The sequence below is a fragment of the Piliocolobus tephrosceles genome, chromosome 20, assembly GCF_002776525.5.
Source record: "Piliocolobus tephrosceles isolate RC106 chromosome 20, ASM277652v3, whole genome shotgun sequence".
Lineage (NCBI taxonomy): Eukaryota > Metazoa > Chordata > Mammalia > Primates > Cercopithecidae > Piliocolobus > Piliocolobus tephrosceles.
In genome coordinates, this window is record NC_045453.1 from 13,845,389 (window position 1) to 13,869,438 (window position 24,050).

The 24,050-nt window shown below is 45.0% G+C and overlaps 1 protein-coding gene, 1 long non-coding RNA gene and 1 other non-coding gene across 3 annotated transcripts in view; all 3 read left to right on the top strand.

Annotated features, from left to right (window-relative positions):
• Nucleotides 1-11,500, top strand: part of LOC111553201 — a 48,547-nt gene extending 37,047 nt beyond the window's left edge. The window contains exon 3 of the long non-coding RNA XR_002734849.2: nt 9,846-11,500. This is a non-coding gene — a long non-coding RNA (uncharacterized LOC111553201). The remainder of the gene's footprint in view (nt 1-9,845) is intronic.
• On the top strand, nt 10,305-10,494 carry LOC111553313. The gene has a single exon (XR_002734890.1). It is a non-coding gene; the product is annotated as a U2 spliceosomal RNA (small nuclear RNA).
• Nucleotides 11,501-14,892: 3,392 nt separating the features above from the next.
• TOP1 (DNA topoisomerase I) overlaps nt 14,893-24,050 on the top strand; it is a 96,104-nt gene continuing 86,946 nt past the window's right edge. Inside the window, exons 1-2 of the mRNA XM_023227848.3 lie at nt 14,893-15,186; nt 15,517-15,541. Coding sequence (XP_023083616.1) covers nt 15,154-15,186; nt 15,517-15,541 — 58 coding nt within the window. The 5' untranslated portion in view covers nt 14,893-15,153. The remainder of the gene's footprint in view (nt 15,187-15,516; nt 15,542-24,050) is intronic.

The window sequence follows — 24,050 nt, forward strand, 5'->3', positions numbered from 1 at the left end:
GTATTTTTAATAGAGACAAGGTGTTGCCATGTTGGCCATGCTGGTCTCAAACTCCTGACCTCAGGTGATCCACCCACCTTGGCCTCCTAAAGTGCTAGGATTACAGGTGTGAGCTACTACACCTGGCCTTAAGCCTCAATCTTCTTATCAGCAAAGTAGGAATCATGGCTGGGTGTGGTGGCTCACACCTGTAATCCCAGCACTTTGGGAGACCGAGGTGGGTGGATCACCTGAGGTCAGGAGTTCCAGACCAGCCTGGTCAACATGGAGAAATCCCATCTTTACTAAAAATACCAAAAAAATTAGCTGGGCATGTTGTTTGCACCTGTGATCTCAGCTACTCGGGAGGCTGGGGCAGGAGAATCGCTTGAACCCAGGAAGCAGAGGTTGCAGTGAGCCAAGATTGTGCCATTGCACTCCAGCCTGGGCAACAAGAGTGAAACTCCGTCTCAAAAAAAAAAAAAAAAAAAAAAAGGAAATTATATTATTCACTGTAAGGAGTTTTCTGGCACATTCCAGGCCCCTGCTTGACACATATTAGGAGCCCATTGCAGCCCATAATTAATTCATTTATTCAACAAATGTTAATTGAGTACCTTATGTGTGTCAGGCACTTCTGTGGATGGTAGAAATGTGGCACTAAATAAACTGAGAAAGCCGGACACAGTGGCTCATGCCTGTAATCCTAGCACTTTGGGATACCAAAGCAGAAGAACACCTCTAAGCTCAGGAGTTTGAGGCCAATCTGGGCGACATAGCAAGACACTGTGTCTACAAAATATAAACAATTAGCTGAGCATGTTGGTGCACACCTGTAGCCCCAGCTGCTCAGCAGGCTGAAGTGGGAAGATTGTTTGAGTCTGGGAGGTCAAGGCTGCAGTGAGTCATGGTTGTACTGCTGTACTCCAGCCTGGGTGACAAAATAATATTATTTTTGTCTCAAAAATAATAAATAAATAAATAAACAAACAAACTGATAAGAATTGCTGCTTTCATCAAGATTACATCCTACAGGGGGAAAACAATAAGTAAAATATTACGTAGGCCAAATGGTGACAAGTGCATTGGAGACAAATAAAGCAGGGATGAAAAGAGGGAAGAGCTGAGGGGAGAGGGTTGTAATTTTAAATAGAGTAGTCAGGGCCTGTCTTAGTGAGAGATTTTAGCAAGGATCTGAAAGAAGAGAGGCACTAGGCCATGGAGATATCTGGGGGAGGACGTTCAAGGTAGAAAGATCCACAAATGCAAAGGGCTAATGCTGGAGAATGAGTGTTGTGTAATAGGCTTTTACAGAGCCCAGGGTGGCTGGAAAGAGGTGACCAAGGTGGATAGCACTAGCAGATGAGGTCAAGGGAGGCCTCGGAGGGGAGCAGGTGTGGCAGGGTCTTGGGGCCACTGACTTTACCCTGAATGAGATGGGAGCCACTGGAGAGTTTTGCGCAGAAGAGTGACAGGATCTTACGTCTTGATTTGTTTTGAGATAGAGTCTCACTCTATTGCCCAGGCTGGAGTGCAATGGTGTGATCTTGACTCACTGCAACCTCTGCCTCCTGAGTTTAAGCAATTCCCTTCCCTCAGCTTCCCAGGTAGCTGAGATTACAGACATGCGCCACCACACCTGGCTAATTTTGTATTTTTAGTAGAGACGGGGTTTCACCATGTTGGTCAGGCTGGTCTCGAACTCCTGGCCTCAGGTAATCCACCCGCCTCAGCCTCCCAAAGTGCTGGGATTACAGGTGTGAGTCACTGCACCAGCCCTTCTTTTTTCTTGTCTTCTTCTTCTTCTTTTTTTTTTTTAACAGACAAGCTCTCCTCTGTCGCCCAGGCTGGAGTGCAGTGATATGATCATAGCTCACTGCAGCCTCAAACTACTGGGCTTGAGATCCTTCTGCCTCAGCCTCCTGAATAGCTGGAACTAGAAGCATGTGCCACCATGCCCAGCTACATTTTAAAAAATGTTTGTTGAGGCCGGGCACGTAATCCCAGCACTTTGGGAGGCCGAGACGGGCGAATCACGAGGTCAGGAGATCGAGACCATCCTGGCTAACACGGTGAAACCCCGTCTCTACTAAAAAATACAAAAATCTAGCCGGGCGAGGTGGCGGGCGCCTGTAGTCCCAGCTACTCGGGAGGCTGAGGCAGGAGAATGGCGTAAACCCGGGAGGCGGAGCTTGCAGTGAGCTGAGATCTGGCCACTGCACTCCAGCCCCAGCAACAGAGCGAGACTCCGTCTCAAAAAAAAAAAAAAAAAATGTTTGTTGAAATAGTATCTCACTGTTGGCCAGGATGATCTTGAACTCCTGGCTCTAAGTCATTCTCCTACCTTGGCCTCTGAACATACTGAGATTACAGGCATGAGCCACCATGCCTGGCCAGGATATCAAGTCTTAAATAGGACCATTCTGTTTTAAAGGATCACTTGTTCTGACTATATACCATGGGATGACAAACATAGAGTAGGGGACACCAGTTAGGAGACGCCTGCATTAAACCAGGTGGAGATGATGGCAATTTGGGCTAAAGTGAAAGCAAAGGGCATGGTGAGAAATGGTTAACATCAGGATATTTGAAGGTGAAGTCAACAGGATTTGTTGACAAATTGGGTAAGGGGGAATAGGCAGGCAAAACAGAGTCAAAGAGGTGGGGTATGGTGGCTCACGCCTGTAATCCCAGCACTTTGGGAGGCCGAGGCGGGCAGATCAAGAGGTCAGGAGTTCCAGACCAGCCTGACCAATATGGTGAACCCCTGTCTCTACTAAAAATACAAAAATTAGCCAGGCATGGTGGTGTGCAACTGTACTTTCAGCTACTCAGGAGGCTGAAACAGAAGAATTGCTTGAACCCGGGAGGCGGAGGTTGCAGTGAGCCAAGATGTTACCACTGCACTCTAGTCTGGGCAACAGAGCTAGACTCTGTCTCAAAAAAAAAAAAAAAAAAGAGTCAAGGATGACCTGAGCCATTAATTCATTAACTATCATTGGGGAAGACCAAAGGAGGAACAGGTTTGAGAGGAAAGATAGAGGGTTGATTTGGGACACATTTTGTTTAAGAAGCCTGTTGGAAGTCCAAATAGGAATACTGGGTAGGCAGCTGGATACGTAAGTTTGACACCTGGGGGCAAGGCCCTGATTATAGGTATGAACTTAGAACTTCTCAGTATATAGTTGGTATTTAAAGCCATAGGAGTGAATAAGATAGTGAATCAAGAGGACAAAGAAAAGAGGTCTGAGGATTGAGCCCAGCGGCTCTTCAACATCCAGCAATGGGGGCCTCACTTGCTTTTAATTTGAGGGTTGCAAGGCTAGGTTTGAACATTCTGTAAGGGCTTGTGCAAATATGTTCCCTAAGTTCTGTCTCCCCCTTTGAACCCAAATGCTCACCATGAAGGGAAAAGTCCACAGAACAACGAACAACAACAACAAAAAAATAGTTTTAAATAGCTTGTTAAAATCATTAGGTTATGTTTTCCAAAAATAGAAGGAAAGCTAAGTTCTGGGTCAGTGGGAGAATTTAGAGTTTTTAGCATTATCTTTCTCCCATCAAACCCTTTGAGTCTTCCTGGCTTTCCAGCCTTGAGGACTTTCTCACGAGGTCCCAGAACTCTGTACTGTAATTATCTATTTGCTCTACCTCCAAGTGGAAGCCCTATTGAGTTCATCACAGAACTACTAGCCAGGCCTGGCACCAAATAGGGATCAGGGAATGTCAATGGAACTTGACTGCATTGCAGAATCTGACGAGGAACTTCCATCTTCCTGGGCTCTGAGTGTCATTCTCTAGTTCCACCACCAGAGCTGGTGTCTGTTCTGCCAGGCCCCTTTTGAGGCACCCATAGCTGATCCTGGAAAGGTAGGGACAGACCCTGTAGGCCTGGACTATGCCCTTTGGGCGGAGAATATCCTCAGGGGCCTGCATGAGCCATCCTGAAAAACTAGTTTTGTGAGTCAATCCTCAAATGAGTTCCTGTGGGAAAGGTCCCAGAATCTTGGAGGTGAGGTTGGAAGCAGCTTGTCACCTCTTAGGGGCAAAAAGGGGTGTCTCCTCTGAACGGACCTCACTCTTTATCTGACCCAGAGTTCCTGGCATATCAACTCTGCTAGTACTTTGTCAAGGTTGCTGGCATGAGCCAAAAGGCCCAGAACTGGAAATCAGCAGACCCTCCTATTAGACATGAGTGTGTCATGTCCATCATAAACAAAGAAACAAAACCCCTCTCTTAATGCCAGGCTACTTTAGTTGCTGCATTATGTTCTTCCTACTGTTTGTAGCTAAATCTCTTGAACGACTTGTTCAAACTTGCTATCTCCACTTCCTCACCTTCTATTTCATTCTTAACTCAGGCCCATTCCTAAAATAAGGCTGTCCTTCCAGGCCCTCCCAAATGATGTCATCTGGTGTAATTAACTCCAGTTACTACCTTGACACTAACAACCTGCAGTCCCTCTCCTGAGCTCCAAACCCATGTATTCAGCTGCCTACTAGACATCTTGACTCAGCTAACCCACAGACACTTCAAACTCAACATGTACAGAGTGAACTCATCATCTTTCCTTAAAACAGATCCCAAGTGTTCCCTGTCTTTGTGAATGCACTGCCATCCTCATCCTTAACTCCCCCCCCCTTCCCCTGGTATATATAATCAATCACTAATACATCAATCCTATGCCATGAATATCCCCCAAACACATACACTTCTCTCCATCCTCATGGCTTTTTTGCTGATCAGGGCCATTATCATCATTTTTGCCTCAATGATGACAATAACCTTTTAACTATATTCTAACAAGCTCTGTGTGGTGTTTTGTTCTGTTTTACAGACACCGTCTCACTCTGTCACTCTGTAGAGTACCAAGTGGCATGATTACAGCTCACTATAGCCTCAAACTCCTGGGCTCAAGTAATCCCTGCACTTCAGTCTCCTGCCTAGCTAGGACTACAGGTGCATACTACCATGCCTGACTGATTTGAAAAACATTTTTAGGGGGAGAGATGAGGTCTTGCTATCTTGCCTAGGCTGGTCTTGAACTCCTGGGCTCAAGCAATCCTTCCGCCTTGGTCTCCCAAAGCATTGAGATTACAGGTGTGAGCCACCATACCTAGCCAAGCCTCAAGTCTTGAATACTTTAAATCCATTTGCTTTCTTTTATTTTCTTTTTTTTTTTTTTAAACAGAGTCTTGCTCTGTCGCCCAAGCTGGAGTGCAATGGCGCAATATCAGCTCACTGCACCTCTGCCTCCCAGGTTTAAGCAATTCCTGTGCCTTCCTCCCCAGTAGCTGGGATTATAGGTGTGAGTCACCACATCCAGCTAATGTGTGTGTGTTTGTGTGTGTGTGTGTGCGCGCGTTGGTGTGTATTTTTTTAGTAGAGACACAATTTCGCCATGTTGCCCAGGCTGGTCTTGAACTCCTGAGCTCAGGCAATCTGCCCACCTTGGCCTCCCAAGGTGCTAGGATTACAGGCATGAGCCACCACGCCCAGCCTGTAGGTAATATTTTCTAAAATACATATTGATTATGTTCCCCCATAGCTTTTAGCAGCTCACAGTGACTCCCCAGTGCCACGAAGATAAACTGCAAATGCCTTAGAGACCCTCCATGAATTGGGTCTTGCTTACCCCTCCAGCCTCATCTCTCAATACTCTTCTTCACCCTCTACCCCTTGGTCGTACTGAATTACCAGGCGTTCACCACATAAGCCCTGCTCTTTCCAGTTTCCAAAATTTTGCCCATCTGTTCTCTTGGCCTTGAGTGCTTGTCTCCCTCACATGCCTTCTTTATTCTCCCCAACCTTTACCTGGCTGACTTCTGTTTCCATTTTGAGACCTAAATTTAAATGCCATTTCCACTGGAAATCCGTGCCTAACTCTGTAATTCTGGATGGCAGTTCTTCTAAAGGGTTCCTACTGCAAACACACTGTACTTTATCCTCAAGGCACTCATCGCAGTAAGTGACAATTACTTGTTCCCTCCCCTGTCTCACCCACCAGCCCTGAGCTTCTTGAAAGCAGGGGCCTTTTGTCTTTCTAGTTCACGACTGAATTCCTAGTACTAGCATAGTACCTGGCTCATAGTTGATATGTGTGTGAGTGTGTGTGTGTGTAAGAGTGATGCAGGGAAGCCAAAGAAGGGTCAGGATGCAATGAGAACCTGGGGAAGGAGGGACAATTACAAAAGAAGGTCTTGGGCAGATTCCATACAGGTAGTAGCCACCAATGGGATGTGGAGGACAGGATCAAGGGTTAACTCAAGAGGCTTCAAGGTTTTGAACCTGAGTGACTGGGAAGAATAGAGCTATTTGCTAAGCGGGGACCATAGAAGGGAAGGGCAATTTCAGGAGAAAAGCTGAACCCAGGACCAAAGGGCTGTGGGGGTCATCAAGGGGACAGATGCAATAGGCATATGGGTAAATATTTCTATGGCTCTAAAAAGAAGTCAAGGCTAGAGACATTCATTTAAGAAGCTACCTAGCTGGGTGCGGTGGCTCATGCCTATAATCCCAGTGCTTTGGGAAGCCAAGGTGGGAGGATCATTTGAGGTCAGGAGTTCAAGACCAGAATGGCCAACATGGTAACATCTCGTCTCTACTAAAAATACAAAAATTATCCGGGTGTGGTGGTGGGCACCTGTAATCCCAGCTACTTGGGAGGCTGAGGCAGAAGAATTGATTGAACCTGGGAGGTGAGGTTGCAATGAGCTGAGATCATACCACTGCACTCCAGCCTGGGCGACAGAGACTCTGCCTCAAAAAAAAAAAAAAAAAAAAAAAAAATAAGGCTACCAAGAGGTGGGCATATAGAGAGAAGACAAGGTTGATGATATAATCTTGGGGATCCTTTAAATTGTGCTGAAAGAAGAGAGGGAGAAATAAATGGTATTTGGAGAGGTAGGAAAAAAGCCAGGAGAATTAATGGTCATTGGATCCAAATGCAAAGGACCTCAAAGAATGTGCTCATCCTCGTCATTGAGGACTGCAGGAAGGTGAAGAAGAATAGGCTACTCTATTTGGAAACTAGGAAGTCCCTGATTAGAATGGAAGCCAGACTGACAGTGTTTGAGGAATGAAAAGTAAAGCAGAAAAGGCAGCACGTGTAGACTGTCCTTTCTGAATGTTTCAAACACAGGTGAGGGCAACAGTGACCTAAGGACAACTTGGGAAGCAGGTTAGGGGTTCTAAGACTGGGCTCCATATACACACTGCTTGAGTTCAAATCATAGCCTGTGTAACTTTGGGCAAGTTAACTTACTTAACTTTCCTAAGCCTCAGTTTCCTTGTCTGTAAAATGAAGGAACAAGTAGCCCCTGTTTCATATGGTTATTGCAATGATTAAATGAAAATGTAGGTGAAGCACTCAGCACAGGGCAGAGATGTGGTAAGCAACTAATTAATGTGAGACATGAATTTTGACAGGGTCAAGGAGGAAAACTGGGAGAAGGAGAAGTTGCCATGCAGGAGGGAGAGAAGATGCTTGAGTGAACTAGGCTCTGGGGAGGTGGAGGCGAGGGGATTGAGGACTTGGAGGCTTTGTGGGGAGGGAGGACAGGGAAGTAGGCCTTTTCAAAACCCAACTTTGGCTAAAGGATCACCTACTGGTTACTGAGTGAGGCAGCTACTTCTGTTCCATTTTCTTGGGAGTCATGCTGAAGCATCTAGGAGCTTCTCTCACTCTTAGAATCTTCCAGTGTTTCCTGGAGCCTGGACTCTGCCTGTATGCCTCTCACTGCCTGCTGGTTCTCTAGTTGGAAACAGCTGGATTCAGGCAGCCACAGGTCATCCCAGAAGCACACATTGAGATAGGAGGATTCAGAGAGAGCTGCTTCACAACTTCTATTTGGGCTATACCCTTGACACAGGCCGAATCCTTCTGTCCCTGTCACAGTTTGCATCTTCAGGTATTGCAAATGATCTTCCATGGTTAAGGTTGCTTCTGAAACACAATGCTCTCCCTGGACCTCCTAGCTAATCTGCTTATTTCCAGTGTCAATTCCACCAAACTTTTCCCCCTCTGCTGCCCGTGATTTTTCTCATACCTGTTTAAAACCCTGTCATAGTTCACCTTGCAATATCTCCACCGGCACTAGGAGGGCCTCTCCCACCTGCCAGTCTACATTCGGTGTATCTTCAGTTTTACCCTCTGCTCTATCCTGACCAAAGCTATGACTGTGCCTATATTGCCTCTCTTCTTGCAGTATCTTTTCTTATCTTCCACGAGCTAGCACCCCCTCGTCTTTCAAGAATAGCGTCCAACTAGAAACCTTTCCTAATATTGCCCCCACCACCACTGGTGAGTTGGATGTGTTCCTTTACTCAAGAGTTCCCATAGCAACTGGTAGTTGGCCCCCTCTTCCCTATTATTCCTTATACCTTAGCGTTACAGTTGGGGAATACGTCTGTCTCATTATCAGACTAGGCACTCCTCCAACATGAGGATTAGATCTTATAAATAGCTACATCTCTAGGGCTTAGTATAGGACCTACCAACTTCAAATAGGTAAATAGTACCTATCTGCCTTCATTCCTCAGGGAATGCTGGTTGAATGAATAAATGTCCTCATCACAGAAAGGATGTCTTTTGGCAGGAAAACAATGGAGATACAAGTAGACTACTTTTCTTGCCCCAAGCCACATGGCCAAGATCCTACATCTTTGTTGCTTGACTGCCTCTCATTTCACAATTCAAGAGTTGCCAGCTTTCTTATTGATTCTAACCGTTTTTGTTTTGTTTTGTTTTTTGAGAGGGAGTTTCCCTTTCGTTGCCCAGGCTGGAGTACAATGGCACAATCTCGGCTCACCGCAACCTCCACCTCCCAGGTTCAAGCGATTCTCCTGCCTCAGCCTCCCTAGTAGCTTGGATTACAGGCATGCAGCACCATGCCTGGCTAATTTTGTGTTTTTAGTAGAGAGGGAGTTTCTCCATGTTGGTCAGGCTGGTCTCGAACTCCCAACCTCAGGTGATCCGCCTGCCTTGGCCTCCCAAAATGTTGAGATTACAGGCACGAACCACCGCGCCTGGCCTGATTCTGACCTTTTTATTCCACACATCTCAACTGTTGCTGAGCTGTTTCATTCTAGGAGGCAAAGGGCTTTTCTGGTTGTTCCTGAGATCGCCAGCCTGAATCTCCTTTCTTGAACACCCAGTAGGTTCTTTTCCAAGGGTATCGGAATCTTGAAAGGGCAACAGATTCTTAGGCATTGGTGGGGAGAGCTGCTAGAAGACATCGTTGTCAAAGAATTGGCAAAGTCAAGAATGTGCCAGCATCCAAGGGTCAAAATGTCAGGAGGGGCATCCTGTTCCACAGCATGCCAGCCCCAGAGGGGATGCCAAAAGGATAACAGAGGCCTTGTGAGTGCCCAGGAATCAGGTGGAGATTAGGACCAACCCATCAGAGTGCAATTAAGCAAAAGGGGGAATCAATTTAAAGGTGCTAGAACAGGAACCATGCAACCAGGCTTCAGGAGAAAGTAGGAACCAGGGTCCTGAACTTCATTCATCAGGGTTATCTCTCTCTCTCTTTTTTGAGACAAGGTGACACTCTGTCACCCAGGCTGGAGTGCAGTGGCACCATCTTGGCTCACTGCTGCCTCAGCCTCTCAGGTGATCCTCACCTCAGCCTCCCTAGTAGCTGAGATTACAGGCACACACCACTATGCCCAGCTAATTTTTGTTTGTAGAGACAGGATTTTGCTGTTGCGCAGGCTGGCCTCAAACTCCTAGGCTCAAATGATCCAGCCGCCCCCAGGCTCCCAAAGTGTTAGGATTACAGGTGTGAGCCAAAGCCCTGGCAGGGACTTCTATCTCTTATCTCTTCCTCCACCCACTTCCTCCTATATCCTCCCCCATCTCCAGGTTTCTCTGGCCCTTCTGACAGCAAGTACGACCAGGAGCAGCTCCCTAATCTACATACTACAGATCTATCCACAAGAAGATAGATGGAACCATTCTCCTCTTCTGAATTCTAGAGCCTTGAGGAAGTTAACCTGAGTGGCTCAACTTGGATCGAGTGCTCAACTTGGATCGATAACTACAGTTATCCTGGTCCAAATAACTGTAGCAGCACATCTGTGTATTTGTGTATCTTGTTCCTCCATAACCTTGCAGTCCGGGGAAACTGTGCAGATGGATGGGTTCCTGAAAAGCAGGAGTTGCTTAGACAACCCTAGAGGTGTTCAGTTCTGGGAGACAAGAGTTGGGCGAGGTTGATAACTAACCTAAGAGAGTCAGAATCAAATGAATAAGAACTAAATCTTGGGTGACCACCTAGATCACGAGTCTCGAGGTTCGGTCATTTCAAAAAGTTCAAGTCTCATTGCTTTTTGGCCTTCTGGCTAAGATCATGTGCAGCATCTGTTCTTACCACTTTAATATCTGATACATTCTCTATCTGAGGATAATATAATAAATGGATTTTTGGAGCAAGGAGATGGAATAGGAGCTTGCTCTGTCCACTCTACACATTGACTTGGATTGCAGTACCTCCAGGAATGGTGCACCCTCTCTATCACCCCCAAAAAGTCCAAGTCTCAAGAGGTAGTCCGGAAAAAAGTGTTTTTGGATTTATCTACATTTTTCTTTTTCTGAGATGGAGTCTCGTTCTGTCACCCAGGCCGGAGTGTGGTGCCACCATCTCGGCTCACTGTAACCTCTGCCTCTGGGATTCAAGCGATTATCCTTCCTCAGCCTCCCAGGTAGCTGGAATTACAGGTGTGTATCACCATGCCCAGCTAATTTTTGTATTTTTAGCAGAGATAGGGCTTCACCATGTTGGCCAGGCTGGTCTCGAACTCCTGACCTCAGATGATCTACCTGCCTTGGCCTCCCAAAGTGCTAAGATTACAGGCGTGAGCCACTGCGCCTGGCCTAATTTTTGTAATTTTAGTAGAGATGGGTTTTCACCATGTTGGCCAGGTTGGTCTCGAACCCCTGACCTCAGGTGATCCCCCCGCCCCCGCCTTGGCCTCCCAAAGTGCTGGCACTACAGGCGTGAGCCACCACTCCTGGCCAAGTTTACCTACATTTTGGAGATGCTGCACTCCAGGTCCCTCTTTTCAAGAGTCACATAAGTATTTGCATATGGAAGACCCTGAGAAGGCACCTGGGAAAAAAACCTGTTTAACTGTAAATATAATAATGTATGTATTTGTATGTGGACCTCTTCTTTTAGTAGATTATCTATAAACCGTCCACTGTTCCCAATGTGTACTTTGGAGACAGACCTACATTACCAGTTTTCCCTGCTAGTTATTTTTATAAGGGTTGGGATGGTCCATGAGTGAACAGTCTTGATTTAAAGCAGTGTTTCCCAAACCTCCTTTATTTGCCTATAACCTTCCTGGAATTTGTCTTATATGTCCCCTCTGTGCACTATTCCTATATGTTTTTGTGTAAATCAGTCACTTTTTAAAAAAGCCTCATCCCAGTTATATCCTTAAAACAATGGCCATTTTTTCTTATACATATTGAAATACATATCTATTGGAATTAAAATGCTTGTCCATGCACTATCAATAATGTCCTCAAGTACGATATGGTGGGGACATGGGTTTGAAGTGTTAGGAGTCAGGAGTGGCCTCTGTAAGACAGAGTAAGTCAGTCAACCTCTGAGCACTGCCAGCCACACATGCTGGCAGAGAAGTTCAGCCTGTGACAAGACCGCCCGGATATTTCCATGCCTGTGCACGGGGACGTTCTCCATCTGCCATTGTGAAGTCTGTGCTGTTTTCATGCCTACCTAGTCTTTTTTGGAAGGACCTGGAAAGCAAATGCAGGCTGGGTACGGTGGCTCATGCCTGTAATCCCAGCACTTTGGGAGGCCAAGGTGGGCAGATTACGAGGTCAGGAGTTCGAGATCAGCCTGATCAACATAGTGAAACCCAGTCTCTACTAAAATTGCAAAAATTACCTGGGTGTGGTGGCGCATGGCTGTAATCCCAGCTACCTGGGAGGCTAAGGCAGGATAATCGCTTGAACCCAGGAGGCGGAGGTTGCAGTGAGCTGAGATGGCGCCACTGCACTCCAGCCTGGGTGACAGAGTGAGACTCTGTCTCAAAAAAAAAAAAAAAAAAAAGAAAGAAAGAAAAGCAAATGCAGATTCTCCCTGGGAAATGGGGGTTGGGAGAGTGGAGTAGTGTGGATGTACCGTTTTTCCTGAAGGCAGTCCTCAAATTATCTTGGACTCACTGCAGCAAGCAGATGCCTGACCTTCTGGCCGGGGATTGATCCTGAGATGGGAAGACTATGAGAAGAGACAGCAAGAGCAAGGCAAAACTGGCTCTGGCAGCTTGCTTCAGAGAAAGAGTATAGCTTTGGAGTCAGGCCAACCTGAGGATGAATCCAAGACTCAGCACTTACTAGGTGCCTGCCCTCAAACAATTATTTTTTGATAGTCTATTAAATACCCACAATGATCACCACGGAATGGATGAGGAAACTGAGACTCAGAGAACTTGCCTGAGATCACGCAGGTAACAAACAGCAGAGCAGAATTCAAACCTAAGTTGATTTGACTTCCAAATGTGTGCTCCTAACCAAAGCAGGGTAACCTGCTTTGATTTGCCCATTTCTTGAGCACCTCTTCTGTAGGAGGGCCTGTTGCTAGGTGCTGGGAATTCAGTGGTAGGCAAGAAGGACAAGTTTCCCCCCCCACCCCCTCACAGACCTTACTTTCTATAGGGGAAATAGGAAACCAATTACTCCATTTGTAACTTAATAACAAGTGTCATAAGTGTTACAAAGGAGATAGATACTACAAGGCACCCTTTGTTTTATTTTTGTTTATTTATTTTTTGAGATTCACTCCCTCTGTAGCCCAGGCTGGAGTACAGTGGTGTGGTCTCGGCTCACTGCAACCTCTGCCTCCCGGGTTCAAGCAATTGTCCTGCCTCAACCTCCCGAGTAGCTGGGATTACAGGTGTGCACCGCTACACTCTGCTAATTTTTGTATTTTTAGTAGAGACAGGATTTCACCATGTTGGCCAAGCTGTTGTTGAACTCCTGACCTCCAGTGATCCACCCAAATTGACCTCCCAAAGTGCTGTGGTTACAGGCATTAGCCACCACGCCTGGCCTATAAGGCACCCTTGGTCAGCCAGTGGAAGCAGGGTCAGTAGTGTGCCTGGAAGTCACTTTGAAAAAAAGATATTTAGGTTTCTCTTGAAGCATTCACAAGGTGTGGTAAACACATCTAATGTTTACCATTAAATGCGATAAAGATACTGATGGTCCACTGGATGAACATTTTTCATATTTACTTCCAAATGATTTCATAGATACTATTTCACAGATAACAAGATGAAGGTAAATAAAAAGGAGATCAATTAAAATATTAAAAATAATAGTGAAAGTGGTAATAGATGCGGCAATATCCACAAAGGAGTAATGGTTCAATTAGCATGTTGAAAAGATCACTTTGGTAATTGTTGGAATGCAGTTTAGGAGAGGGCCAAGAATGGAAGCAGCAATCCGTTAGGGTGTAGTGTTTTGGAGTGCAGTGTTTTTTGTGTTTTGTTTTGTTTTTGTTTTCAGAATGCGTCTCACTCTGTTGCCCAGGCTGGAGTGCAGTGCAGCCTCGACCTCCTCTGGCTCAGGTGATACTCCCACCTCAGCCTCCCAAGTAGCCAGGACTACAGGCACATGCCACCACGCCCTGCCAGTTTTTGTATTTTTTTTGTAAAGTCGGGGTTTTGCCATGTTGCCCAGGCTGGTCTTGAATTCCTGGGTTCAAGTGATCTGCCAGCCTCAGCCTCCCAAAGTGCTAAGATTACAAGTGTGAGACACCACCCCCAGCCAGCGTATTGTATTAATCCAAGCAAGAGAACGCAGACTTCAAAGGCTTATGGGCGGCAGAGAGAAGTAGATGGAGTGAAGAGAAGCAATCAGAGGGACTGGTCAGAAATGAGGGAAAGGAAGGTGTCAGGATGGGGCTTTTTCTAGCTAAGTGGAGTTGAGTTCATCCCTAGAGAAGCTTAAGAGGCATCCAACTATAGATGCAAGGTAGGTGGTTCTTGGTGCCTTGTCTTTAAGACAGTTTGCCTTTTGTAAAACAGGCGACCTCACAGAGCTATTGTTCAGAATTCAGAGCTGGGCACAGAATAGATGCTCTATAAAAGATAGTTCTTTTCCCCATTTGCTCCGTCCTCCCAGCATGCTAGGGATACAGCCGCGGATAGAGACAGGTTCAGTTCCCTTTGGTCTCTTGCATTCCCCCTCTCCTCAGCACAATTCCTGGGCTCATAGCGGATGCTCAGTAAATATTTGTAGAATGAACCAAAGAAATCAGACCTTTGGTGACCCAGGGCTACATGTACTCGGCGGAAAACTGGGGCTAAACCGGACCCTTGGTTGGTTGAAAAATTAAAATAATTTTTAAAAAGTGGGCGTGAAATACTCCAGAAGTTGGAGGGCTTGGACAAAGGCTGGGGAGGGGACTATTCCCACCAGGCAGCCTCAGGGCCGGCTTAGCAAGAAAGGAGGCGCCGGGGAGACCTCTGGGGTCCCGGCTGCCAAGGTACTCGCCGCTCCAAACAGATGGGAACGCCAGACATCAGCTCGCCCAAGAGCGCCTGGGTCCCGCCGCGGCCTTTAAAGGCTCACCACGTGGCTGCGCGGCCAGCCCCGGCCAGGAGGCGGTGCCCGGGTGGCGCCTGCGCACTGCCTAGCAGACGGGTCGGAGTTCCGAGAAAAGGCGTCGGGAGAGGAAGGGGAGGCTGCTTGGGGTGGGACGCCGTGGGAGGAGTCGGCCCCTTATGCAAATCACAGCGGCGCGCGCACGGCCTGGAGGCGGGGCTTGCGATGCAAAGCCGGGTCCGTCCGGCGAACCGCGAGGGGGCGGGCCGCAACCCTCGGCCTCTTTCCGCGAGCGCTGACGTCGTCGACGTGTTGTTTAAAAGCGACCGCGCAGGCGCAGTGAGCCCAAATGCGAACTTAGGCTGTTACACAACTGGTGGGGTCTGCTCTCGCCGCCCGCCCGGCAGTCAGGCAGCGTCGCCGCTGTGGTAGCAGCTTCAGCCGTTTCTGGAGTCTCGGGCCCACAGTCACCGCCGCTTACTTGCCCCTCCTCGAGGCTCCGGGGTCCCCGTCCGCCCGCACAGGCCGGTTCGCTGTCTGCGTCTCCCCCACGCCGCCTAGCCTGCCGCCGCGCTCGCCGCTCCGGGCCGACATGAGTGGGGACCACCTCCACAACGATTCCCAGGTACGGCCCGGCCTGACCCCGGCAGCCCCGGACCCTGGCCTGGCCGTCCCGCGACCCCCGGCGCAGGCCCCTACCCCAGCCCCGGCCCGGCCGCTTTGACAGGCCGGGGCCCCCGGCGAGGTGCCGCCCGCCTGAGTAGATCGGCTCGCTAGGCCGCGAGCAAGGGCCGCGAAGTTACAGTTCGAGGGGGGATGGTTGCCCTCCGTGGCCACCCCCGGGACCCCGTCCTCCCTAGGGGCGCAGGGTGGACCAGGCCCCCAGCCGCGCGCGCTCGCCGCCAGAGGGGTTAAAGTGGCTGTTGTTTGATATTCTCTCCTTTTCTTTTTCCAGATCGAAGCGGATTTCCGATTGAATGGTGAGTGTGCCCCCTGCCCCGACTCCGGGGCCCCCCAGCCGCCGGTCGCCTCCCCCGCGCCCTGCCGGTGCCGGGCAGAGGACAGACATGGCGTCCCAGAGACTAAGTCCCGGCTCCTCGCTCACCGGCCCCATTGTTCCCATCGGGCCGCCTCTTGACCCCCTTTCCGGGGACCCCAGCTCCCCCAGATCCCGGCCCTCCCAAGAGGGGGCAACGGAGACCCTGTGTCGTCCGCCACCCGGCCTCGGGCGGTCTTTCCGGGCCGGAATTCCTCCCGGGAAAGTCGCCTTGTCGACGGTCGGGACTTAGTCTCTGCGCCATTTTCTTTTTCTCTCTCCTCTCCTTTCTGTGCCTGTGTCTCTTTCTCTCCCTCCCTCGGCTCCTTCCTTGAGCTGCCCAGAACGAGCTTTCTGCAGAGCAAAGCTATATAAATCACATACTTCACCAGAGACGGAAGGGTGGGGGACTGAATTATTATTTTTTAAACTTTATTTTGGGGGTTATTCCCTTTCTGCTTCATGTTTGTTTCCTTTTTTGCTTCCAGAATGAAAGATTTCCTTAGGCAACTGTTAATTTTTTTTTTTTTTTCGATAGGATGTTTATGATAGGAATTATGGCTCTAAAACCAAAGTCACCGTTTGTGGAGTTCTTTACATTTCCAGGTTGTTTTTCCCAAGTTACGTTCTTTGCAAAGGTAGCAGTACCTCACTAAAGAAAGTTTGCAAGTTCTCTGTGGGTCACCCAATGTAAATGTTGGATTTTTAAAAAATTAAACTGTTAGTGACTGGAACTTTTCATTGTGGCGGAGGTTCCCAATGTAGTGTTTTTTTGGAAACGCGGTTTAGTTTGTACTTGTTGGAAGGAAAGATTGTTGAGCATCTCTTGTGGACCTGGTGTGTTGGCCTTTTCGTTTGGGCTGTAGGGAGGAAAAAAAGATTTTATTTATTGAAACAAAGTGTGTCCAGCACCCACCCCTGCTTCCTGTTCATTCTTTTTCACGAGCCACTGTTTTTCAGGAATCAAGAACTAGCTTGTTTTTTCCAATTCTTTATGTTTTTGAACCCTTTTCAGTCAAATCAAGGCATTTATTCTTTGTGTATTTCCACTTCAGTTACCCAGGGAAGATTCCTCTAATAAAAAGCTCATCCTTGCAGGCTTTCGAACAACCCTGTTGAAGGAGAAGGTACCTTCTGTAGTGTGCTGGGAATTCCCACTGATTTTGATGGTGCATAATCCTGCTCAATTGAGTTTGGGTTCCGGGAACCTCTCCAATGGGAGAAGCTGATGAGTAGGTTTTCTAGTGTTGTAATCAGCAGTCCATCATGTTAGCCTGCTCTACTGAGAGCAACCTTATGTTCAGAGTTTGAAGTGGGGCATCCAGCAGGAGAGAATCTGGTTTAAAGTATGGCATTTCTTGAGCACCAGTTATGTGCCAACCACTGTGCTTAGTGTAGAGCTGATCCTGTAACCACAACACTCCCTTGCTCTCAATTCAGTCTGTTGGGGGAGACATAATTAGTTAATTATAAGGTAACTACTGGGGCATATGTATATCCAAAATGCTTTGAAGTATAGGGGACTTAATTTTGTCTGAAGATGGGGAAATTTCTCAGAGGAGGTGACTTCTGAGCTGGGGGTTGTGGAAGACTGGACGCAGAGAATTGTCAGGGGTTGGAGTGTTTCTTAAGTACATTTAACCAACCTATCACGATTTTAAAAGAGGGAGGAGGTGAGGCCTGCAGTTTAGAAAACCACAGTATAGACATGTTTCTTTGGGATACAGGGGCAAAGAAAGGATGTGCAGGTGAGGCTGTAAGAAGTCCTTTTGACCTAGCTAGAGGAAGGTGGGCTCTTAATATAGAATGTGTTCTTTTGGCTGTCAGGCTGGGCTGAGTAGGTAATGTAAGTAATGAAACAAAGTTTAGCCCTTTCTTGTGAGAAAGTTAACTTACATGGTTCTCACCTAAGTCACGTGAATGATTGTGAGCTGGTTAGGTTATTGATCTTTACTGATATTTTTATAGAGGCTGAAGTAATCTGCCTATGTTGACTTTTAGAAGTGTTGGCTCACATTTAATAGCCATAATAGCTATTATTTATTGAATACTTACTGCCAGGCATGAATCTCAGCTCTTTCCATGGGTCATCTAATTAAATGTAATCCTTGGAAGGACCATCGTGAGTTAGGTCCTGTTATTTCTGTTTTGCAGATGAGGGAACTGAGGCTTCAGTGTATTTACTAGCTTGCCCAAGGGCCGTGAGTTGACCATTCTAAATCCCATGAGCTGAGCCACTATGCTAGAGTGATACTGTATGATACTAGCATGAAAAAATAAAAAGCCGCAAATCTCTGTTTTCTTACAGAGCTGAAAAAGGAGAGAGGGAAGGAAGGATTTGATAATTTGTCATTTGCTTTTTATCTAAACATGCTTCTTCAAAAGAAAAAGTGCTTTGACTGTCTCCCTGCCACCATAAAGGTCTGACACTGGTGTAATTATTCTTTGTGAATATTGTCTGGAAGATGTGGTGTTAGTAACTATGCTTGCTGTCTCAAGTAATACATTGTTAACCAGTGATTGATTTATGTAACTATGAAAGACACTTTAAAAAAAGTGGAAATCAATGTTTATGCCCAGATATGTCATTATTGAACTTTGTATTAAGAGGATATTGCTTAAGCATGATTTTAAGAGGGCCTAACCCATCTTACAGATTAACTGTACAAGTTCATATATTAAAATCAAACATCTCTCATTTTGCCTGCCTTCATCCCCTAAGATATAAAAGATTCCCCCCCCCCGCCCCACCCCCCACACCTTTTGGAGCTCATTCTTCACAATATTTAAAATTGTAGCTGTTTGTATGTAATTTAGAACATTCTGGCCCATACTCAACTGCTGGGAAACTCTGTTACTTATATTTAAAACGTTGACAGTGAGTTAGGAATTTGGAGCAGAAACCATATCTAGGTCTAAGTGAAAAGACTTCCTAAGTATTGGTAGAACAAACTGTAGGGGGGCTGAGTCATTATTACAGTACTGTACAGGCTGCGTAGCTATCTGTAGAATTGATAATGGTAATACCAGGTAAAGTGTTAGCGATTCTTCTGGTGTTTCAGATGTCTTGAAGTTTTTGCCTGTCTGCAATGGAGATAGGGAGTTCTCCCCCAATTGACCCCCTTAGCGAATCTCAATACTTGACTCCATCAGTCTTTATTCTAAGAAATGATATATGGGATCATGGTTTGACATCTTGTGCTGATTGTGGTTGGCTTAATGGAATCAAATTGGATGAAGGTAATTAAATATGAATTGTTTCTGATGCTAATAGACAGTTGTACTTCTGTGCTATTGGGTATGGGTTGGGATGGGTGGTAGCATAGCTGATTGCGGTGGGGGGGATTTCAGGTAGCTGATGATGTGGCTTTCTGAAAATTGCCATTACATTTTTAAAACTGAAAAGTGATGGTACCACCAAATGAAATCTGCAGCATCCTCAATCGGGAAATACTAAGCATTATGCTCCAAGGTGGTTGTCTTTCCTTAAGTCGCAACTGGACTCGTTCAGGCACCTTTTTAGAATTAGTGAGCCGCTAGGATTTTTATACTACACTTTGACATAAAACCAAGTTGCTTGTCAGCATGTGTTTTTTAGTTTACCAGCATATCAGATCTCACAGACAAATTTTAGGCTCGGATTGGATGTTTCTGGTAAAAACAAGAAAATCCAGGCGTCACTAAAAGAATCATAAATATGTTGTGGCTTGAAAAGTGCAAACTAAATAATATAGCTAGCAGTAACAGTCACCAACTCCTGCTTTTCTTTGGTTCAGTAGAGTAAAATGGAAAATAGGAAACCAAGGTCAGTCCTCAAATCTCGTTTTAACCAATAGCAGCAAAAAAAAAAAAAAAGGAATTGAGTCTTTTTCCCCTTGCTGTCAGCATAAAGATGAGGAATTGAGAGAGTTGGAAAGACATTCATTAGTTTGTTCAGATTATTAAATAACATGTCTTAAAGTTTATATTCCAAAATTGGGCTGTGAAGTTATTTTGTTTTGCTTGTTTTCAGTGTGTGTGTGGGGTGGGGAGGTGCAAAAAAAGTTTGCCTTTTAATATACAACTGTGTTGTATATTAATTATATAACAACAGTTGTCCCCTGCTGCTACTGGTATGGAAAATGATTCTGTTGTGCTTTCTGAATGCATATCATTTTAGAAGATTTCAGATTATACCAAAACCGTGTTATTTCATGTTAGTTGGACATGAATGCATATTTACATGACACATCATTATCAACTTTTGCCTTTTGCCATCTTTTTAGTGCAAAGTAAAACTGATACTCTTCAAATCCAAAGTTGTTTCCTCAGAAGTGTGTTTTGTGAGGGATTGCATCTTTCCCATGTGGAAACTGCGTCCAACTCCAGTAAACTGGGTTCACTTGGGAAAATGAATTCAAATGTAATTAGTTTGAATGAAGCTGTGGAAATGTTTGAAATGAGTATTTTGACATTGGACCTGGAGGTTTAAAAAAAAAAAAAAACTCTTGAAAGAATAGTAAAATATATTGGATGTGGAGGTGAGAGTCAGTTGAATTTTCTGTGTTGTGTGGTTTAGATTATCTGACTATCCCTTAATTATTTTGAAACCATTAACTTTGGATAATAAGGGCATTTAGGCAAACAGTTGACACATGGATTTCTTAAGGTAAAGAGTTTAGAGACTTCCAAACTAGCCCTTAAGAGGCTAATGGGTATTGTGTTTAAACTTTGAGTAGTAATATTTGGAACAGGTCTTTTCTCCCTATCTCCATGTCTCAAACATCTCAAGTTTGAGCAGCAGCTTTCTATCCCCATGGCTACAGACCAATAGCTGCAGTAGAAAATCTAAAATAGAGGCCAGGGTTGGAATAATTAGCATTTTGCCAATCCCCACCCTCCCTGCCACCTGCCTGTCTAGATGTGGGCAGTATGTGCTGTGTTGATAGCATAGGGCCTGGGAAGGGTGGACGAAGTTTGGGGGTTGCGGGGAAGCTTGTAGATGAATGTCTATTAGATATTAGTGGTATTTTGGTGGTATTATAAGAAATGGCTGATAGTTTGCTGAAATGATTTTATAGTAAATAGATATTGTTGAACATTTTCTGTGTGTATAAGAAAGATCCTAGATATTTTTCAAACTGGGAGAGAAGTGACATTACCGGTATCTCATGCATATCTCTGGAGTATGTAGATCATAATATCAACTTTGGCTATCTGTATCAAAGTTTGTATTAACTGTCTTTGTGTGTGTCATTTATGTCTCAACGTTTAGTGAAGAAAGAAATTCCAAGGGAGGTAGGCAACTTTTAATTGACTTCTTTCCTTTTTTTTGAGCGGATTGGGGGGCAGACGGGGTTTCTGTTTGTTGCCCAGGCTGGAGTGCCGTAGTATGATCGTGGCTTACTGCAACCTCTGCCTCCTGGGCTCAAGCAATCCTCCCACCTCACCCTCCCAAGTAGCTGGAACTACAGGTGCACGCTACCATGCCGGGCTAAATTTTGCATTTTTTGTAGAGAGGAGTTTTCTCGCCATGTTGCCCAGGCTGGTCTTGAACACCTGGGCCCAAGCAGCCTGCCTGCCTCAGCCTCTCAAAATGCTGGGATCACAGGCTTCAGCCACTGTGCCCGACCCCTAGTTTCCTTTTGGTAGGTATTCGTTTTTCATTTGTTGTCTTAAGCTTCTAGTTTCACCCACTTATCTCTCTGCTAAATTTTTCTGAAATGTGTAATAAATGTTTTAATTTACCATCTTTCGTTCTACCCTTCCCATCAGATTTGGGGTGGGAAGGCGTCTCTACCAGGCCATTAATTCCCCTCTGAGCCTTTGAAATTAACATTTTTGTTTCTGTGGATTCAAGGAACCTAAAGAACACAGTTCATTAGCATACCTAAGAAACACCTAGGTAAGCTCCAACAAAAGATGTTAAAGCAATCAGCATTTTTAGGGACTTTAGATCTCCAGTATTTGTTGTTGTAAATGATGATGTTGGGAAAAAAATTTCACAGATCCCTGGGTATTCTGACGTTTTCCTATATTTTAGGAACGAAACCGACCCAGCCAGCACACGGTCCCATTATTCTTTATATTGTTTTTCTTAGCACACCCTAGCAAAGATAGATGCCTACGACTTTTCTTGGCTGTTGGAGTTTACAGAAAAAATGTTCTTTGTTGAAGGTTAGTCCTCCACCAGAATAATACACCCTTTTGCCCCTTAGTAGAAGTCCAAATGTTAATCTTGCTATCATATATGTATGAATACCCAAATTTATAAAGCTTTGTGGGTATATTACTGATTGTGCAGGAGGAGACTAGTAGGTTTCAGAATCATTGTCATTTGTGGATCTCATTGGCTAAGACCCTTTACTTAACCTGACTCCGGTAAGGTAGCCCCTTTGTTTCCTTGTCGTTGACTGTCTGAGCTCTTGCCAAGCAGCAGAAGGAGAAGTGGGATGAAGGAAACTAATTTTGAAAACGTATTAGGCACCACATTTTTATGTGCATTAAATCTGAATTGAATGAAGATAGTATAGATTGCACAAGCTCATGGGGAGAACCAGAGACCAGGAAAGGAAATGTTTTTTTCTTTTTACCCTTTATGCCTTTTCATGTCCCCTTTTTGATGCTGCTTTGGTCCAGATTCTGGAAACCCCACTCAGGCTGTAATTGGTAAGCTTCTAGTACAGGTGTCACAACCTGCCCTTGATTATCTGCTGTTAGAGATAGCTTGGACCCTTTGTGTGTGGAATGTTAGGTCTAGGGTGTAGCGGTGAAGAGTGGGGGTGTGAGGAGATAGCTGTGTTAAAATAGAAAATTGGTATAGGATTCAGAAAAATCTAGATAAGTCCCTATTTTTCCTATGAAATGTGGTCTGGCCACTGAACCTTGTTTTCTCATCCATAAGCAAGGATAATATTTATGTTTCACAAACTATTGAGAATTGGATAAGTATATGAAGGTGCCTCTCTGTCCTCATTGTAAAATGTAAACTTTGATCAGACAGCTTCTATTCTCAACTGGATCTTTATTTTGAATGTTAGGTTTGAAATAGTGATTGATGTTGGGGAGTCTTTCACTGGTATTCCGTGTTAGTTTTAAATCTTCTTGACATTTACACAGTGAATTGTACCATGTAACTAGTGTTGTTGAGTCTTTACCTAATTGAATCAGCATAGCCTACACTGATCTCTTCCAATTATAAAGCAGTCGCTATAAAGTAAAAGGTGTCTTCATATCTAGGTTTGGGCTAAGTAGGAGCCAATGTATATCTGGTTCCTACTTTTCTAAGAACGAGTTTACAGCAAAGTGGTCATTGCCAAAAGAACTTCTAGCAGTACTGAAGATGGGCTCAGAAATGAAAGAAGTCTATTGATGTGACTAATTTCTCAACCATTTAATAGAATTATGGATTTTCTATTAAAAATAACCTGACCCTTTGTGTGCGTTTAATAAAATGCCACGTTCATTATTTGTTAATTTTTTTAAAACTACAAAATTCAATATGTCTTGTGTCGGCATATTTTTTCAAAGGCCACTATTTTACTTCTCCCCCAAAGCATTTTAAATTAAACAGAGACGTCTCAAAGCACTTGAGAATTCAGTTTTTCATTTATTCAAATAGTTGCTTAAAGTGACCAACTTGGTTTTCTTTGAAATAGTAATTCTTGGGAATAAGAATACCTTAAATAATATAATAAAGCTTATCTGTGAGAATTTAGTACCAAATGCCATGTTAATGGTTATGCGTGAGTATAGGCATTTGGGAGATTCCATGAAACAATTTGATAAATTCAGCAGAAATTTCAGTAATGGCTCATAAGTCTAGCTAATGCTGAATATTGAATTGCCTTGAATTTGGTATTTTGAAAGTGCTACTTAAAGGACATAAACGAAAGTCATTTAAGTATGTGTTCACTAGTGTTCATTAGATTTAAGCCAAATGGATCTTAGTAGAGATCTTATGCCATTCAGCAAAAGGATTATCACAGAAGCATCACAACAGGCGCAGACTTAAATTCAATTAAAAGTAGGCAGGAGGACATAATTTTGTAGTGTAGAATTTATGGAATAGGGCCTAATTTTAAAGAGTCTTAAAAGATAAACATCTCAGGAAAAAATATAGTTCATAAAATATGGGAAAAAAATCTGGGAAGATGGGTATTTGTTAATGCTCTGTAGCTCTATTGCCCTCAGTATACAAGGAACGTGTCCGCAATAGGGTTGGATTTAAGTCTTCAAAGCTTTGGTCTCTTTTTCTTTCATGTTCTTCTGATACAGAGGGCGAATAGTCTCCCGCCCCTCAACCCCACCTACATCCCCACCACCCCATAATAGAGACTTAAAGGGAATTTAAATTTGAGTTCTTGAGCTTCTGCTCAATGGCTAGGTCTTTGAACAAGTTAATATCAGAGCCTTAGTTCTTCACCTGTAAAGTAGGTTTAATACTTACTTTACAACATTGAGGATTAAAGAGC